This window comes from Lytechinus variegatus, chromosome 4 (assembly GCF_018143015.1).
Source record: "Lytechinus variegatus isolate NC3 chromosome 4, Lvar_3.0, whole genome shotgun sequence".
NCBI lineage: Eukaryota > Metazoa > Echinodermata > Echinoidea > Temnopleuroida > Toxopneustidae > Lytechinus > Lytechinus variegatus.
This window is the reverse complement of record NC_054743.1, coordinates 47098608-47118797: the sequence shown is the minus strand read 5'-3', so window position 1 is coordinate 47118797 and position 20190 is coordinate 47098608. Positions and strand designations below refer to the sequence as shown.

General features: G+C 39.3%; 1 protein-coding gene across 1 annotated transcript in view; it reads right to left on the bottom strand.

Annotated features, from left to right (window-relative positions):
• LOC121414190 (activating signal cointegrator 1 complex subunit 3-like) overlaps nt 1-20190 on the bottom strand; it is a 63219-nt gene that overhangs the window by 9504 nt on the left and 33525 nt on the right. Inside the window, exons 18-33 of the mRNA XM_041607266.1 lie at nt 18236-18461; nt 17056-17309; nt 15314-15482; nt 15042-15133; nt 13445-13573; nt 12845-12930; nt 10099-10265; nt 9065-9210; nt 7780-7900; nt 6803-6945; nt 6273-6410; nt 5614-5734; nt 4920-5052; nt 4209-4334; nt 2491-2602; nt 95-229 (exon numbers count right to left, since the gene is read on the bottom strand). Coding sequence (XP_041463200.1) covers nt 95-229; nt 2491-2602; nt 4209-4334; nt 4920-5052; nt 5614-5734; nt 6273-6410; nt 6803-6945; nt 7780-7900; nt 9065-9210; nt 10099-10265; nt 12845-12930; nt 13445-13573; nt 15042-15133; nt 15314-15482; nt 17056-17309; nt 18236-18461 — 2298 coding nt within the window. The remainder of the gene's footprint in view (nt 1-94; nt 230-2490; nt 2603-4208; nt 4335-4919; nt 5053-5613; nt 5735-6272; nt 6411-6802; nt 6946-7779; nt 7901-9064; nt 9211-10098; nt 10266-12844; nt 12931-13444; nt 13574-15041; nt 15134-15313; nt 15483-17055; nt 17310-18235; nt 18462-20190) is intronic.

The following is a 20190-nucleotide window of genomic DNA, read 5'->3' as shown; positions in this document are numbered from 1 at the left end:
CGCAAGTGATGATTAATGGTGAAACAACATTTTATAACCCCAACTTAACTAATCCTAAAGATTCCATGTATGTAAATCAACTACAAATACTTACTGATAGGATGGTGAGAAGGTCCGGAAGGGAACACTCTGATCCCAGGCTGTCTTGGAACATACGGACAGTCCTATGGTGGAGGTAGTAATAGGATGAAATCCTGCCTAATGTCTGGGGCTCGAGAGAACGGTTGTCCTGGAGGAGAAAGAAAGAGAGAAAAGAGATAGAGAGAGAAAGACAGACAGACAGAAAGACAGAGCCAGAGAAATAAATGAAAATTATAGACATTGGTTTAATAACACCATACTACCTCTCTTTTTTCCTCTTTCTCCTAGTCTCTTTTCCTTTCCTGCTACTTTCTGGTAAGTCAGAACTCATGATTGTTATTGTGGTTTGGGGCCACATGCATTTTCAATTTTGGTTTATCCTGATGGAGATGCATGTCATAATTTGATATCTGCATCTCCAACAAGATAAACAACATTTCTATGTGCTTTGCTGTTTCTTATGATGTTGTTTCCTATGATGTTGAATGTATTTTTATGTCCAATCTTTTTTCTTTAAATGTTAAGGGCTATGCAATTCGGCTTTTCAGCTGCTATAATGTTGTAATAAACCGTTATAAACAAAAAATGAAAATACTTATTACTTTTCTTACATCTGATCTGGACATTGTAAAACACCAGCTCGAACTGTATCCACCTTTGAAATGTGGTTTGAACGTGGCTTCAGTCCTGCAATCGGTATGTGTATCAACACACCCCCAAGTGGACTCAAGCCGCCTTGGCCACTGGACTAGAATTACTAAACAATTATTGCTAACAGACCAAAGTACAGTAATAATACAATTAATGTCTTGAGTGCTCTGCAGAGTGGACAGGAGTGCTTCTTGAATTGCATTTTCATTAGCAACATGGCCATGGCGTGGTGGATCTGACTCCAGTCTCGTAGGCAAAGTGCCATGGAATCAAGGCATCAGTTTTCTTTACCAAGAGATTAGCCCATACTGTACTGCACCCAATCAAGAACAAATGGCTACATGTACATGTACCTGGGGGGTGTTTCACAAAAATTTAAGTATGACTTAGAGTCACACTTAAATGTCTAGTTGCGTGCGGTACAAAAGGCATAACCGCATCGGTCAAATCATGCAAAGAGGACATGCACTACTGCATATTGATCATTATATTACACGTTGCATTTCAGATGCACGTTGGCTTTTAAGTGCGATTTACAATCCGACCCTTCTTATCCGGACATGTTGGGACCAGCACCAATCCGGATAAAGGATTTATACGGATCTGGGAGACCCAATATTAAATACATGCAGCTGCTACCACGATCCCCGCAACCGGGCTAGCTATACGTTTTATCTATTGTAGTGGGCGTACAGAAAGTATTCACTGCAGTGTCAGTGCAAAATATAGGCAGTATTTTTACGGAAATGAAATTGAACGATGGCCAAAACTTTTGGATAATTGACCTGCTTAAATAATTGAGGTATACATGTATATCAAGCATACCTCGAAAGAGAATGACTTACTCCAAGAAACTAAGTTTAACAATTAGATTATCGCGGCGGGTATTGCAGCTTCGAAATGTCAGCCATTGTTACATGTATACCGACTGTAGGCTCAAACATGACATGTCCGTATTGAGGCCTAGCATTATCTAATGAGAATGTGATGAAATATTTGCACTGCGCCCCGATTTACTGGAAAATTATCCTGCCTAAGTTCTTTCGGTGATTTGGGTGAGATATTTTCATGAAAAATAATGTTGTTTTAGGTAGACTATATTGGAAAATATATGTAATCAAAGTGAGTTTGCGCATAGGATTGAGTTTTGATTGCAATCTTATTTCCTTACATACTAGATTGGATTGGATTGAATTGAAAATAAAAATCTCAGCAATTGTGTGTCCAGATAATAGAGAGATCCAGATAATGGGAGGCTGGATAAGAGACGTCGGACTGTAATTCACACTTAAATCTTTGTGAAACACCCCCTGGGTATGTAAGAGCTGATATGATAAAGCCAAATTAATTCTGCTGCATTAGTCTAGAGCACTTAGTAAGTAAATTAGTGTAAAGTGCTATGAAAGCAAGACTAATTAACAATAATAATAATAGTTGGATTTATAAAGCGCTTTTTGCCTGAGGATAAAAAGCGCTGCTATGTATTATTACCCCAGTTTAGCTCGAGCTACCATCACTCAGTGCATTCAAGGAAATAATCCTGCCGGGTACCCATTCACCTCACCCGGGTCGAGTGCAGCACAGTGTGGATAAATTTCTTGCTGAAGGAAAACACGCCATGGCTAGGATTCGAACCCACGACCCTCTGTTTGAGAGGCAAGAGCCAGAACCACTAGACCACGATGCGCCCATCATTGATTGTTATCAATATACATTCATTTATTCCTGTAACGGACAGTACATGTACATATCACTCACATCCCCAATCTCTATACAGTAGGAGTAAGCAAGATCCAAGAGAGATTTCTCCACAAGCCCAGATAAGAACTTATTGATGCCTTCATGAGAAGTATCCTCCAGTTCATAGTAACTATGGCAACCAAAATAAACAAGAAAAACATCAAATTTGTTAGATGATTATTGTAATGACAATGATGAAGAAAAAGAAGACTAAGACGATGGTAAAAATGATGGTGATTGATGATTTATGCAGATGTTGAAGATGTTAATGATGATGATAATGATGATATTAACAATGTATCTTAGTAATAATAATAATACTAATAATATCATTCTTACCCGGTATATAGCGCATATCACTGCCAAATGCGTCCCTATGTGCTTAAAGGTAAATGCTAGTTTTGGACGATATCAAAATGAGTTCGTACAGAATCCAATGAAATGACCACCAAAGTGTCTGTTTGTATAAATAAAACGTATGTGCCAAAGGATTCTGGAAGAAATTGTTGTTATTGCTGAGAAATCAGCAAATAAGCACAGGATTCGGGTAGAGCGTCGGGCCCGACATTCGAAGCAATAATTATACACTGTCCCACGTGCGCTTATCTGTGTTGGGGATCTTCAGTCTAAACATTTTTCAGCGTACATTTCAAGATTTCACAAAGTTCAGTTTATGTAACTGTACCAGATCTAGATCCTCGATGATATACTGACAATTAAGCCTTGTTTTACAGACTCTCTCATGAAATCAGTGTTAACTGCAACTACTGGAATTTCTCTTTAATTGGATACCCTGGCTTTAGCCCCGCAGCCTTGCACAGAGCAGTGGTATTTCAAGGAATAAATTCCTGCCAGGTACCTGGGTCGAGGGCAGCACAATGTGGATAAATTTCTTGCGGAAGGAAATTACGCTGTGGCTGGGATTCAAACCCACGAACCTCTGTTTCAAAGTCTGAAGACTAATCCACTGGGACACAACGCTCCACAGTAGCTTAAATGTATTTCTGAATGTTTCTTTATGTTTCTTTACTAGTGTACTTGTATTTTTTTTAAGATTGTGGAAAATAAATAAACTTGAAACTTGATGATGATGACAATGATGAAGTTTGATAAAGATAATGAAAGCAATGATGATTATAATAATAATGATCATAATAAAAAACTATTAATAAAACTGAGAGCAATAATAATGAATGATGCTACTACAAAAATCACAATAAAAAAGTCACAACCACAACCAAAAACATCAATAAAACAAACAACACTTGACACAACAACTCATAAAGGAGAGATTTGCAAATACCAACCAATTAAAAAAATCCCAGTGCACAATTTAGAATGAGACAGGAGAGGTTTTACATATACACCGAAAACAGGGTAATAAACAGGCCTACATGGAAGGGAATCCCGTATTGCACAAAACCAAATTTTCATTTTTAGGGGCAATCTTTTTCTTCATGGGGGGACGACTGCAACATTTTGGGGGCTATTTCATTCATTTCAAGGGCTATTTTTTGGAGCAACAATTTATGCAAATATCACTAATGTGCCCTAGTTAGAATACTGATTCTCTCAATAATCTTGTACACTGTTTGCGACAGACCTTTGGGCTACTCCAGAATGAATGGTCACCACAAAGCATGCATTTTGGGGGAATGGTATGGGCGATTATGGCTGTCGTGGAAGTGAATTTGCCAGTCGCCCTCATATACTTCCTACTGTGATTGTTAGGATACCTTGGGTTCATGACGAGTCTCCTGAAGAAGTAAGTCCACGTGATGTAGTCCATTGCATCCTGTTTGGAGGTCACCGTTCCAGCTACGATCTCTGCATTCAGATGCTCAGGCAGTACCTCCAACAGACTGGTAGAAAAATACAAAAACACGACTTACAAAAAACGTCACTCCTGCACACGTATCAAAGACCTGGGGCCTGTTGCATAAAACTTTTTACCTGAGAAAACTCTGGTAAATACTGAAAACTAAGGTTAGTCTGATTTCTGCCATTGACTTTACCACGGGGCACTAACTCCGGTAAAAACAACCTGAGTTTTCTCAGGTAAAAAGTTATATGCAACAGGCCCCTGGGGCCCGTTTCATAAGGGACTTGCTACTCTTGTAACTTTGTCATTATGGCAACTGCCATGTTAACCTTGATTATGATTGGCTGCTGAGCCCTGCTACCATGGTAGTTGCCATTATTTCAAAGTTACAAGAGTTTCAAGTCCTTTATGAAACAGACCCTTAAATTGAACTAAGGATATATGCCAGTAGTGGTGTAGGTCTAAAAATGAATTTGGACAGATTCCCTAAACTTTATACAGGGACCACTACACCACACTTCCACCTCCAAATGAGATTAGAACACTTTTTCAGCATATTCTATGTATCTTCCCTTCCCGTTCAGTCTGGAGAGTGTGGGCGGTTAAAGTAAAGCATTACACTTACTTGGACTCCACGGGGAAAGGCTCGTAAAGAAACTTCTTGTAGAAGTGCTTCTTGATGTCGTGCACCAAGATGACTGCTGTTCCTTTGTCGTCATACTGAGGGCGCCCTGCTCGTCCCATCATCTGAAGAACATCTACAGAGGACAAGAAATTGAAGATTATAATCTTAGAGGTCAGGTTAACCATAAAGACTGTGCTGCTCGCTTATTTTCTACTTATAATAATAAAAATAATAACAATACTGGCAGTGATATCCATTTACTGAGGGTACCCACTTCAGTTCCGAAAACTGTTCATTATCCCCGCTCCATCTGGACTGCCTAGACGCTCAAGCATGCAAGGAATTTCTTCCTACCACTAACCCATTTACCTCTTGCTCAAGGAAGTCTCGCGCAACTTTTGGACCACAGAAGGTGGTTCTCAAAACCACCTTTTTGTATTTGGGCATATGAGTCACCATGATTATCGCAAATACAATCACCAACAATACAACTCTGTTCATCTTGCACATAAAATCCAACATCGTGTCAGATGTCTATAACAATGCAAGCTCAAATACAGTGGACTTTGTGAACTGCAAATGTATACTACAGGAACCCTTTAAATGCCTTGGTAAAACAATCTCACCTTTGGATCATAAAATATGAAGTAAAATAGTGCACGAAAGACCATGTCGTATTGAAAATGCTACATACCTGTGATAGGAAAGTCAGCATATCTCTTTGTCTTGCCATCAAAGTACTCGGTGCCTTTGATCACCACCAGATGGGCAGGGAAATTGACTCCCCAGGCAAGGGTGCTAGTTGCTATCAACACCTGCAGGATGTTTTAGAGAGAATATCAAAATCACACTTTGTCTTGTATTTCAAGTGTCTTATGGTACACGTTTTCTTGTTACATGACTGCAACACATCATCATCATAATCATCACCACCATCATCATGGCCATTATCATTCGCATGACCACCACCACAATGAGCACCACAAACACCTCCACCACCAACACTGCCTGATATTCTCACCTCATGTTTTCATGTTTTATATTATTCATGCACTATCATCACAATCACCATCAACACCACTACCACCATCATCATCATCACCACCGCTATCGTTTTTATTATTCACCACTTGTGGAATGGAACACCGATCAGCAAATGCTGTTTTTCGTAGGGGTCCATAGCCCCGAAAGAGTCATCATCATCATCACCATCATCACCATCGTCATTACCATAATCATCATAATCATCATCATCATCATCACAATCACCACCATCACCACCATCATCACCATCGTCCATACCATAATCATCATAATCATCATCCTCGTCATCATCGTTGCTCAGCTCCTCACCTGTATCCTCTGGTTACAGAAGAGTTCCTCCACTGTCTTCCTATCCCTCTCATGTAAACCAGCGTGATGCATTCCAATTCCAAATGACAACGTCAAGCGTAGATTACTATCCTTCACTGACTCTATAATGTGATCCATCTGGAAAGAAGAAAAATGAAGCAAAATTGATTCTGTACGTCTGGTTACCACAGATCGGTACCAGCAGCACAAAAATATCGTTAGTGCTAAAACCAGAGAACCTGTAGCAGCCGGTAATATCGCAGTGTGGCCTAATGTCACAAAAAAGTGTTATTTGATACATCATGATGTTTGACATCACAATCCCAAACATGTGACTGGGCCTACTGTAAGTGTTGACTGCCAGGTAAGATTTGATGTTGACTTTCATATTTCAGGTTTCTGACAACAAAAATAGAGTTATTCCATAGAATTCCATTAATTCGGTTTTCTCCCTAAAATAGGTGATTTTTCCCCATTTTATGTTTTATGGGAAACTGGGGACTCATAACAACACTTTCCCAATGTTTTACCTGTCGTTCTTCCATGTGCATCCATTGCTTGGGATTGTCGTCTCCGGCTAGATAGGATATCAGATCTAGAGCAGTCAGCCTGGTCTGTCTCCGAGAAGACACAAAGATCAGAGCCGGTTTGGTCGGGGAATGCACTTTAATGGCTGTGGGATAAATGAAAGGAATTGAATTAGATAAGATGATCTAAGATCCATGTCATAGACCCCATGGATCCACAACTTGCCATGGATCTGAAGATCCACAAGGATTCTAATCGAATCTGTGTTAATTATACAATGTTTTGAGCAACATGAAAATAGTATTCATTAGTCCTCTGTAACAAAATATTCAGGAAAAAAGGAATTTTCGATCCGACGTATGATGCACTGTTCTTTGAGCCCAAAGTCACTTTTTGATAAAAGGGTATATGTACAGGTATGAAGACTATCCTTATGACCATGATCCTAAGGGAGGAAATTACACTTCAGAGTTTGGTGCATCCTTACGGGTATATATTCCCAGGATTTGAAGAGGACTCTGCTATTGGACAATTGTATTTCTTGTTGTATTCACCAACATCTTCACTAGGAAGATCAATGTAATTTGCATGCAGGTGTCAAGCATCAGCCAGTTGTGTAGCACCTGCACAGTAAACAGCCGCTGCATTGCTTTTGGCTACATCGGTGCTGACCCACTGATACACCTGCTGACGTCACATCACAAAGAGTTAGGCAGAGCCAACATGCCAGGGTCTTTAAAACAGCTACCAAAGGATGCGAAAACTGAGAATCGTCAGAGTTCGGGCATTGAGAACATGGCATCTGCATAGGCGTTGTGTAACAGTGGCGTCAATGGGCAGCTGGTGCAGCGTGCAGGGTGTAGGTATGTCCATCAGCGCCCTCTTGTACCCCAGCAATGTATAGCTATAAAACATGCCATTTTAGCAGAAGGTAATGTTAATAAGGAGTGTTAGAATGGGAGTGGCTTTCTATATTCACCTTGGAATGTTGGTTTGTTCATGGTGGCCATGCGCGGGCAGTAGTGCTTTCCTGGAAAGCCGCTGATATGTACTTCAAGAGGAACGGGTCGTACAGACGGACGGAAGTTGAAAAGCCCCACCTGTCATTAAAGTAGATATCAAAGAGCACATATCACAAAATACAAAGGCAAAATTTAAAATCAGAAGGATGTTACCTTTCATGGGGAGTGGATAATCATTGGTGACCACAGACTTTGTGAAATTTGGGAAATACCTGTGACAGAGATATCTTTGGGGTCTTCGGCCAAGCCTGCTTAGCCTCTGGAAACTGTCGAGCCAGGGAAATTCCCATAATATGTATTACATGTATATTGGATGGCTTAGAATGGAATATCAGAAATATTCCTGCAGGTTTTGATAGCAACTAGCACCCCAGCCTGGGGAGTCAATCTTCCTGCCCATCGGTAGTAATCAAACGCAGATGAGTGCAATATTGGCCCAAAGGAGAGAAATGTTTCTGGTATTCCATGAAATACAGCCTTCCAATATAATTATGATCTATCTCATCCCTCCCCCTCCACAAAAAAAACAAGTGAGAGAAATTTGATAAAACAAGTCATATCACTTATCACATTATGGCATTCATTAAGAATAGGTTCAATTTTGTTGTTGACATGCGAGTTACCTGTAGTTCATTATGACGACATTGGGTGTCATTGTGCTCTATGCTGCGCATCGCATTGCTTTCATTATTTCGTGTGTTGTATATTTCACACATGTTACATGTATCATCAACACCATCGTCATCATCATCATCATCACCATAATCATCATCAGCGCCATCATCATCATCATCACCATCATAACCATCATCATCAGTGATCATCTTTATCATCACCAACACCAACACCATCATCATCAGTCTCCTCATCATCATCATCACCATCAATGTCATTGTTGTCAGCATCCATCATTGTCATTACCACTACCACCACCACCATTATTATCATTATCATCATCATAATCATCATCAGCGCCATCATCATCATCATCACCATCATAACCATCATCATCAGTGATCATCTTTATCATCACCAACACCAACACCATCATCATCAGTCTCCTCATCATCATCATCACCATCAATGTCATTGTTGTCAGCATCCATCATTGTCATTACCACTACCACCACCACCATCATTATCATCATCATCATAATCATCATCACCTTCACCTCCATCATCTTTCTGAAACACCTCCCCCCCATCCCCCATTCCCCATAGGTGACATTGATGTTCCCTTACCTCCTTGATGCCCAACCAATCGGCCAGGTCTCTGGCATTAGCCAGGGCGGTGGACAGGCCTATCACTCGCACCTTCCGCTCGGTATGGTGCGAGATGAAGTTTGTCCTGGAAACGATGACTTCAAGAACTGGCCCTCTCTCATCACCTGTTTTAAATATTCACCAAGCAAAGACTAAAAGAAATCAACTAAGTGATATCAATGAGACTTGCCGCCGTTTCACACGGTCCCAAAATCGTAATTTAGATGATGATTCCAGTAAAAAATAATGCGATGCAGTTCTTTGATTGGGTTTCACGGACAAGTCACCATGGACACAAAACCACCTTTGCTCTAGAATTCGAATTCAAATCAGTTTTCGAGCGAACGTGTGAATGGTACAATGATTCTAAAGACGAACGGCAATCATCATCACGATGATTCAAGATTCTCCTGTAAAAAGGCCCTTGGTAAACAAAACAGGAAAAATTATCCAAATGTGCGCTTTCAAACATAATACATGTAGGTGTGTTTACACATGACCAAAAGCATGTTGAAATAGTAGGAATTAATACATTTTATTTTAAATCAATTTTTTCCTTGAAATAAAAATGTGCCTTATTGGCAATTATCTTTAACTTTTATTTTTCAAAAGGAAGGAGAGAGTTTTGTTCCACGAGAAATTTGACAAACAAACAAAAAAAGTTCTTCATTTGAGTAGGCCTATGCATGACATATTCCCAACAAAATAATTGCTTTGCCTCTCAAAAGGGGGGAGGGGGGCAAGGGCAAGATGTGTCCCTACCTGGATCTGCCATCTGTTTCATAAAACTTGTTACAATATAAACTTACAACAGTTAAAAGCCACTGAAATCCTTCTGTCTGATTGGTGGATAGTGAATCTATTATAGAAATTCTGCATGTGTCACTATAACAAGTCTTCATGAAACAAGGCCCATATCTGACAGATATGGGCACTACATAAAACCCCAATGCTATGACATTACTTCAATAATCAATATGATTTCAATTATCCATAGTCACACGACTCCTTACCAAGCAGATGTATCTCATCAATGACTAGCAGCGAGACAGCCTTGACGTAGTTCCTATTCTGCCAGCTACGGCTCACTCCATCCCACTTCTCAGGGGTCGTCACGATCACGTCTGCCCTGGCGATGGCATTGACGTCTGGCGTCACATCACCCGTAAGCTCCACCACCCTGTCCAAGACGGAAATTGAAACTCCGATGCAAATATTGACTACTTCTTCTGTTACATCACTATCATTACATTGAATAAAGCATCTTTATTTCACCTTATGCGAAACCTCGCACCATCGCACTCATGCCTATTCACTATTTGTATACTGTTACACCACTGCACTAAGTTCTTCTTCTACCTGAAGTTCTTCCACCAGTATGACGAAGACCAAAATAACAACTACTAATACATGTAAATGTACTTCTTAGACGTATACACCTACTTGTGACTCCTTTCCAAGGTGTTGTCATAATGATGTCTGCTTGTTGGAGTTACTTACAATTTATCTTCTTTTGAGAAGGGCGTTTAAGTTTGAGGTGGCTGGTCGGAGGGGAAGGGGGCGACCGACGCCGGTGTGGTACAAGCATGGGGTGGAGAGGAGGGATGGGTTGAGGGAGGATGCACTGTTGGGAGGATGTACATGTGGGCATAAAAAGCTTGACCCCACCTGTATTCTTTTTCATCGTAATTTACGATTTGAATTTCATTGACCAAAGACAAAATTTCATTAACTATTTATTGCAGGGAACCCATACTAACAAGCTCTGCTTTCCAGTGGGTACCTTTTTTTCATTTCGATATATCGATATTTTTGTGTTTTATTTACGTTGTTAACTTTTGTGGAATTTTGGATTGAAAAAGAATATATGCAATCAATCAATGTAAATGTGAGGTGATCCCCCCCCCCCCTAGTTGGGTACAAACAACTTGCCCTTTCTTTTTACGTATTTGTTACATGTTCTTGTCAGGATCAATCTTACCCTTCCTAATGGTTTTTCTTCTTCTTTTTTCTAACTAACTCCTCCAACCTTGTACTCTTTCCTTGCCTTCTCCTTTCCAAAAATCTTTCTTGATCCTGATGATATACAGTTATGCATGAATGTAATTTTAATAGTTTAAATTGTATCATAGATCAATAGTATACAGCATACTGTATTTTATCTACTTGCACACTTGAACAATGTAATGTAAAATGTATTCAATGAAATGTATACTTGTATTTTTAGCTTTGTAATTCACATGCAATTCAGTTTGTTAACTGCAATATGTGGAGAATTTTAATAAATAGGGGAATGCGGGGTAAGTTGTGACACTTTTTGCATTTTGCACATTAGAATTGATATGACTAGTAATATTGTAGAAATAAGTACCTTACCTTTAAATTTGATTCTTGGGAAATATTTTTCACCTATATATAACTTTCTACCCCCATGCTGAATGTCATTGTGACCTTTGAAAAAAAAACGATGTCAAATGGCTCAACTTGCCCCATCTGTGGGGTAAGTTGTGCCACCGTCTGGGGTAAGTTGAGCCACAAAAACTATGTACAAAATGTATGCGGGAATAACCAGGATGTCAATTTTTCACTTGCTAATTCCCTATAAATACTAGCATCTTCTAAAAGTAAAAGAACTATCATGTGAATTTGCTCCTTTCTGCCTGCATATCAATGGCTTTTTACGTTTTTTATTTTTTTATTATACATCACCAGAAGAATTATCATGGCTCAACTTGCCCCATGTTGATTTGGCTTCAATTACCCCAGTCCAAACTTATTGCGATATTTTCACATCCACACATTTCTTATGCATTCATCATGTAAAAGACTATTACAAGAATGAAAATCCATACCTGGACTAACAATATTGTTCTTATTTCTATAGTATCTTTAAAGCTGTGTGTGGGTAAAAAGCACTTATCTACTTCACACCCTTTTTTTACTTTTTTTGGCTGAAATTTGTATTTTTCCCTCTAAAAAAGTACTTTTTGTTTCAAAGTTGAAAACCAAATTGTGGGGTTAAGAGTTATGCGATGGGTCATCAATACATGACACCACCACAATGTCTGACTCGTTCATTATTTGCCTGGGGGTGGTGGCTCAACTTGCCCCTATGCTCATCTTACCCCGCCTTCCCCTATCATTTATCTATCTATCTGTCTATCTACAATGTATCTACTAAACCAGATGTTAAAGGGGAAGTTCACCCTGAAGAAAACTTTGTTGTGAAAATAGCAGAAAAAATAGTAAAAAATATTGGTGAAGGTTTGAGGAAAATTTGTTAAAGAGTAAGAAAGTTATTAGAGTTCAAAATTTTGGATTTGTGACGTCATAAACGAGCAGCTGCCCCATGTGTTATGTAATATAAAATGTATGAATTTCAAATTTTGTATGGTTCCTGATGACTTAATTTTGTTTTCGTTTCATGATCGGGTATGAAATGATTTGTCTATTGATATACAAAAGTTACAGTGAAAACCATTTTCAATTTTCTGAGAAAATGACATTTCATTGATTTTTTACCATTCGCTATGTAGGAATGCTGCTCGCATATGACGTCACAAATCAAATAATTGAAATTCTAATAACTTTTTAATTGTTTGATGAATTTTTCTCAAACCTTCGGCAATATTTTTTATTATTTTTTCTGCTATTTTTACAATAAACTTTTTGTCAGGGTGAACTTCCCCTTTAAGACCTGAATTATTAGTGCTACTACCTCTACTAACACAGATGAACAGTCAAGATTGTTGAACCTACCTTTTTCCAAGCTTCTCTTCCAGTCTGACTTTCCAGTCCTGGATTCTCTCTCGTACCAAAGCCTTCAGGGGTGCTATGTATACAACCTGGGGAATATTTCACAGTGCAAATACTCAGTGAAATTCAATGACAAATTTGCTATCATCCAATCAGGTGCAATGATTTCGGTAGCTTATAACAGTTTTCAGATAAAATTACTAATTTGTGAAATGCTCTACAAGATAGAACAATGGAAGTGTTTAAAAAAAAGGAAAAAAAACAGATGCATCAGGGTAGGAAATAATTTGCATTCTTTAGGGGCTTATCTCTTTTTTCAAATGTACTGGGGCGATTGCAGAATCTGGGGGAGGGGGCCTATTTATTTCCATTTCAGGGGCGAGCAATTATGCAGTAAAGTTAATATCACAATTCCGCCATAGTGAGGATAAGATTTTCAAACTCTTGACTATTGTTAGTGACAGATCTTGGGGCAACACTAGAAAAAATTGTCGCCACAAAGCATGCATTCTGGGGAAACTTTAGTGGCCATTTGGGCTGGAAAGAGGGCAAAATCTCCCGTCAGCCTCATGTACTTCCTACGCCAAGACCATCCAATGATACCTTTGTCTTTGGTTGCTCGTTGAATACTCTGAACATGGCTATCTCAGCTGCTACAGTCTTCCCGGAGCCAGTGGGGGCACCCAGCAACACGTTATGGTCCGTGTGGTACAGGGTATGGAAGATTTGCGTCTGGTGATACACAAAAGGAAAGAATGTACTAGATGTATGAAGGGGTTCCCATGTCTGCCGACATACAACTTGAACTTGAGATTGAACATTGAATTCATTAAGTTTCCACAAAATTTTGTTGATCTTGTTCCTATATTCCTCATGGTGTGTTTGCCTAATACATACTTGCCAACTTTAGAAGGAAAAAAAGAGGAATCAATTTTTCACGCAGAGTAACGAGCGTGTGACATTTTGCACGGGAAGGGTGTGGGGGTACCCCCCTGCCACGGTTAGAAATTTTTGGAATTTTAGAACATGAAATGGGGGGTTTCCTTCACTTTTGAAGTGCCTTTCTTAATTTTGTCCCAAAGTAATGATATATGAAACAGGAAAATCAACAGGATTCATTTCATGAAATTGTACCATATTTTTTTACTTCAAAAACATGTATTTCCATTACAATAATAACTGGATATTTCTCAGAATACTCCTTGTATTTCTAAATAATTTTGGCTTTATTTCACGAAAACAGACTAACAGTCTAAATGCATATGTAACTTACACATGAACTTATGCAATTGCAAATGCACCGGTACGGTACTCACTAACCCAGGGAGCTCCGACCCGCGAAGCGGGCGGGCCGCGACTGGGCTAGGTACCAGTACTCAGTCACTGCCCACTGCACTCATGCACTGTCTGTATAACGATCGGAATCACAGTCACAACTCACATTCACAATCCAAACGACACATTGGCAATGGTGTCCAGTTTCCACACACTAAATTTGTAATTTTGGCTTCAAAATTTCACGGAAAACTATATCCTTTGGCCATTAATCAGACGATCATTGAGCTGGATCTTACGTTTGCACATGTATGCACTTGCAGCGCGGTAACCTACGGAGCTAGCTCCGGCCCGTCGGTAACCCGGCACAGGCCGAAGCTCCCTGGGTTAGCAGCGAGGTATACTCGCGCTCGCGACGTCGCAGCATGCATTGTATTTGCATGTGTTGTCGCTCTAGCTGTGTTTGCAAGTGCTTCTGCAATATGCGCGCCATGTGAGATAGGCAAAGTGAAAAACTACGTACAAGAGTGTGTTCAGTTAGTGGAAAAATAATGCTATTTGGGATATCGCGATATCCAGGTGTCCGCAAGCTTCAGATTGGTCTAACCTTCGCTCCAGCCGTTTTTTCATTATTATCAATGTAAAAATTAATGAAAATCAGAATTATGGAGTTGATATTCGTAATGCGGAATTGGCAATGAAAAATCGGGATGATTCCGCCAAAATTGGAATGGTTGGCAAGTATGTTAATATCTCATAGAAATTTGAGCAAAATATATGATGATCATCATCACCATCATAATCACCTATATCAAAGTAACCATTAGCATCAACATCATTGTCGTCCTCCTCCTCCTCATCATCATCATCATCATCACAACCACCACCATCAATATCATCATGTTCAAATATTTTGACATCCTACCTGGATAGGATTGAAGTAGTCAAATTTCTGTAGCATCTGATACTGTGCATTCTTGAGGGCCGTCTTTGGGAGGGGTACAAGGTCCAACAATTCTACGCAAAACAAAATATACAACAACACAAAAGATGAGACAACGGTACAGTCAACATTGCAAACATCTACCTTGTTGGATCTTTGCCTCAAAGTAGGCACCGATCCAGAAATTTACAACTTTAGGGTCAACTTGTCAGTCCCCTTGTGCCAAACCATGCTCCCTCCCATCGTGAACTCACCCGTGTGCGGTGGATGTCTTTCGGGTAGGATAAGATGCTGGAATGAGATTGGACAGATGGTCTCCGATCCGAGCCATCGATCCGATACAGCCTTGACGTAGTACTGGGACGGTAATGGCTCAAAGATTGGGATTGTGAACACCAGAGATTGGTCCTCTCCACTTACAACCTATTACCGAGAAATATAAAAGACAATTATAGTTCAGATACATAAAAAGTAGCAATTGCTTTTGCGAGGCTTTGCTTGACATTTGCAAGATTCTGTATGCATAAAAATGAGCAAACAACTGCTTTTGCTAGTAAGCTCAAGCAACTGCTAACGGCCTGCTCGCGTTTGCTTGACGATTAAGTTATTGCTAAAAAGCATAATGCATAAAGTGAACACCTTGCCTGTATGTTAAAGCATTTCCTTGTGTTTTTTCAAGCTCTGTCAGAGAAGCTAAAGGGTTTGCGCACCTGAGAGAGCCCTCAGGTGTACAGTATCCTACATGTGCATATTTTTTTCCTAGTAATCTTTTGTACAAAGTAGCAAAATACATCCACAAAAAATGTTTATCAATTCAAACATGTCTCTTTTACACTAAGATAGTTAGAGGATATAGGCCTACAGTAAAACATAAATGTAGTGGTAGTAACTGTTGCAGGAGACTGGAAGATTGAAAACACTTTCTCCCAAAACTTGTTGATAAAATAATTACAAAACGTATGAAAAGTTGCCTTATTTGGATTTCTTTACACTGATCTTATTTTTTCCATCACATTGCCAATTTAGAATGTGCAATGATTGGCTGACATTTAACCCTATCTAGGCCGGGGTATTTTGGGAGTTCCTATGGCCGGGGGGGGGGCCTCCCAGGCCCCCCCTAAGATCTCGGCCGTCGACCGCGCGATCGCGCCGAAAATTGGCACGCGGGTTGCCTGGGACATAATCTACAAGATTGTATAGTAATTTATTTCATGTGAATCGCTATTAAGTGATTATGCTAATTTATGCGTAATTAGTATGCGAAATCATACTTTTTCCTCTAACTCCCTAAATAGAGCTCCAAATGTACTAATTTTTGGTATAGAAACTCTTTGTGGTGTCCTTAGCAAGTGTACATGAAAAAAATTGTGATATCAAATCATTTTCTTATGTATTATATTGTTTTTTGCAATTTCTTATGTATTTCTTTGTTTTTTTGACCTTTTGTTTTTCATTGTTTTTTCAATGAAATTTGTTGGGGACTCTTCTGTGATCATAAAAAGCATAAAATGAATACATTTAGACTAGCAAAACTAAAAATAATCATACATTTATGAATTTTGGTTGAAAACACAATTTGCATTGACTTTGTACACAAAATCACGTTTTTGAGCAATTTTCGGTCTGACATGCACTTACATAATGTTGCGTAATTTCAGAACCACGTACCCGGGTGACGCAAAATTGGTCTCAAAAGTTGCGCAAGACTTGAAAGTAAAAAGTCAGCGAGCGGCGTGGTAAAAAAATTTCGCACGGCGAAAATATCGCGCGATTCGTTGAGGGGGGGCCTCCGAGGCCCCCCCCCCCGGCCTAGATAGGGTTAATGGCTTTAAAGAAGGAACTGCACTAGAAAATGATTTTCTTTTAATTTTTCTTTTTATAGATCTTTTCTTTTTTAATCCTATTCCATACGTAATTGTTGGCATTCAGTATAGAGGCTGCCAAAGAATCTCCTGGGTAGAGAGCAACAAAGGCAAAAAAAGATCTTCCAAATTACCTGTTTCTTCTGCAGGAGAAAGTACTCCGAATGGTAGATGTGGTTGTTCTCTGGGTCCTCCACCCAAATCCACCAAGATTCGGACCCGGTGCCGTGGACGCGATCGTTCCAGGTGAAGTCCGGCGTGATGGTCAGACGCACCCGTAGCACGGTGCGAGTGATTGGCTGGATGGAGGCGTCGAGTTTGATGGCCGGCAGCTGGTGGGCACACCCCTTGATCTTGGGACCCATGCTGACATGGTGGACCATCAAACCTAAAAAAAAATAAAATTCAGGAATAAGCAATCGTAGTAGTACATTTACTTTTCCAACCTCATTCACATGCATGCAGTTTCTTCAAAAAAGAGAAACTTTAATTTGCAGTTTCTCTTCAACAGTCTGATTACTCATAATCAGACATATAGTAGGTGGCAGGAGACAACTAGATAGAGTGAACTATACATGAGAGTTTCTTTATGTTGTGCATTCAATAAAAAAAATTTATGTCTGAAGCTAATCCTTGCACTCTTAAAATTGGCAATCCAATATCACCAACAAAATTATTACCCCAAAATAGGATTGCCAACAACATAATTATTACCTCAAAAGATGATTGCCAACAACAAAATTATTACCTCCAAAGTATCTCGTAAGAAATTAAATGTCATGTCCCCAAACCAGGAGATACCTTTCCTTTGAGTCCATCATATGAGCCTATCAACATAAAACTTTCCTGTCATTCTCATAAGAAACCATAAGAGCAATAAAAAAATCACGTCCCCAAGCCAAGAGACACATTTCAACAAAAAGTCTCTCTCGGCCTGACGAGTTTGTGGCCTGTTCTTATCAATTTTGTTGCATCCATCTTCCTGGGCTTATCAACAGAGCTTCTTGTTTTCCAGCTTGAAAAAGATCTCATGTGAAATCAAAGGTCATGTCCCCAAGCCAGAAGACACCATTAAGAAGACACCTTTCAAATTGATCCTCTTAAAACTCTTTAAACATGACAAGTTTTAGGATTGATCTTACCTATTTCTTTCGAGTCCATCTCCCTGAGCTTATCGCAAGAGAGCATCCTGGCTTCCAGCTTGCGTAGTATCTCACAAGATATCAAAGGTCATGTCCCCAAACAAGAAGACACCTTTCAAATAGATTCTCTCAAAAATCTTTAAACCTGGCAAGTTTTGCGACTTGATCTTACCTATTTCCTTTGAGTCCATCTCCCTGAGCTTATCAACGGAGAGCTTCTTGGCTTCCAGCTTGCGTAGTATCTCATAGGATAGGACCGAGAACTGTCTAAGAGGGTTCTCCCAAGCCCAGAGACGTCTATCTATGGACTTGGACAGCATCAGAAGGTTTGCAGCCATCAGGGGCCAACCGGTTCGGAGGGTGATCTCAAACAGGGCTCGGATGATACGTGCCGCATTCTAGAAGGGGCAAGCAGAAGTTTGTGCACATTCTTATATGAAACTTCATAAGTACATGCATGTTTCAGAGTGAGGCGACTTGTGCGTTGCAAGAAGACAAAGAAACTGCTTAACAATCAAATTATTCTTCATCAGTAAGCAAAAAAAAAATGTCAATAGTTTTGGTGAACAAACTCATTACACCATCAAATGTGACTTGAGATATTGAAATGAAATTATGACATATCTTGTGAGTTGTGACAACATAATGATGTCATGAGATTTTCACATAACTTTGGCCACTCTACTTAGACTTGAAGCGTACAATACACATTTATCAGCTTACTATTAGGCAAGACGATGAGTCACTGTGCTTGAATACAATAAAATTGTTTCTCAACCATGTGGCATTACATGTATATCATGAATAAGGTTTAGCGTGTATTATATACTACATGAATTAATTCCTCTCAATGATTGGTTTGAATAGCATATGACCAAACATATCATACATGTAGACATGATGTGAATGATGCTGTAAGTAAAATGCCAATAGAAAAAGAATGCCATGAACTGACAGCACAGGGCCATGTTGCATAAAAGTTACTAATAAAGTACCTTTGCCATCCAATTGTAACAACCATGGTAACAATGCTTAGCAGCCAATCAGAATCTAGGATTTTAGGCTAGTGACCATTGGATGGCAATTGTAACTTTTATGCAACAAGGCCCACACCATGTAATGTCTTGAACATGCCCAACCGCCAGCTACTCAGTCAGACTGCAGGTCCCAAGAAAGTGGCTTCTTTCATCCAAGTGATATTCATGACTTGAGATGTTTTGCATATTTAATGAGCTTGATGCGAACCAAAACACCTCTTTTCATTCGGTCATTGCTGCTCTAATTGTGCATCGAATTTCATGAATTTGGTACCATTGTAAAGAAGAAGAATCATTCTTTCAGGTCATGTGCTTGGATTTATTCAAAGATTTTGTAATATATGTTAACATTTTGATCTAAAATATGCTACAAAATATTTTCACCTGACAAAAGCTGCTATTTTCACACTTTATTTATGTTTGAGCCTGAATGATTTTTATATCATGATAAAGCTGAATATGTATGCTTTGAAATGATATAGGTTTCAAAATAAGAATTGGTTTAATCGGGTCAAGATCACACTTTTCATTTGCCAAGTACATAAAGCAGTTTGAAAACAAGAATACTGCACTCTGATTGGTCAAAGAGACCACCCAGTGGCAAATTCCAACGGTTCCAGTGCCTGGGTTTGTGGGAAGGTCACACTTCCCATGTGGTAATCTCCTCAAATACCCCGCGTCTGTTGTTCTGTGAACCTTATCCAGCCAATCAGGACTCTGGATTTCATGCAAGTACAAAATTTCAGAAATCTCGTCTTGTACCTTGGTGGGAAAAGTGTGATCTTGACCCGATTAAAAGGTGCCGCATATCAAGAGTGGCATTGTGAGAAAGTACAGAAGTTCAGCTTTATGGTGATATAGATATAATTGAGGCTCAAAATAAAAAGTTTTGCACAATTTGCAAAAGAAAACAGAGGAAGAAAATTCAGTTTTGAGGCACATTTTCAGGCCAGAAATGTACTTATTTAACAAAATATTGTATACAAAATAAATGACCAATATGAAAGAGTAACTTTTACTCTATCTGATGGTGCAATAATATTTCATTTAACTTTAGGTTAAAACAGGTAAATTCTTAGAGAAAGAAAAT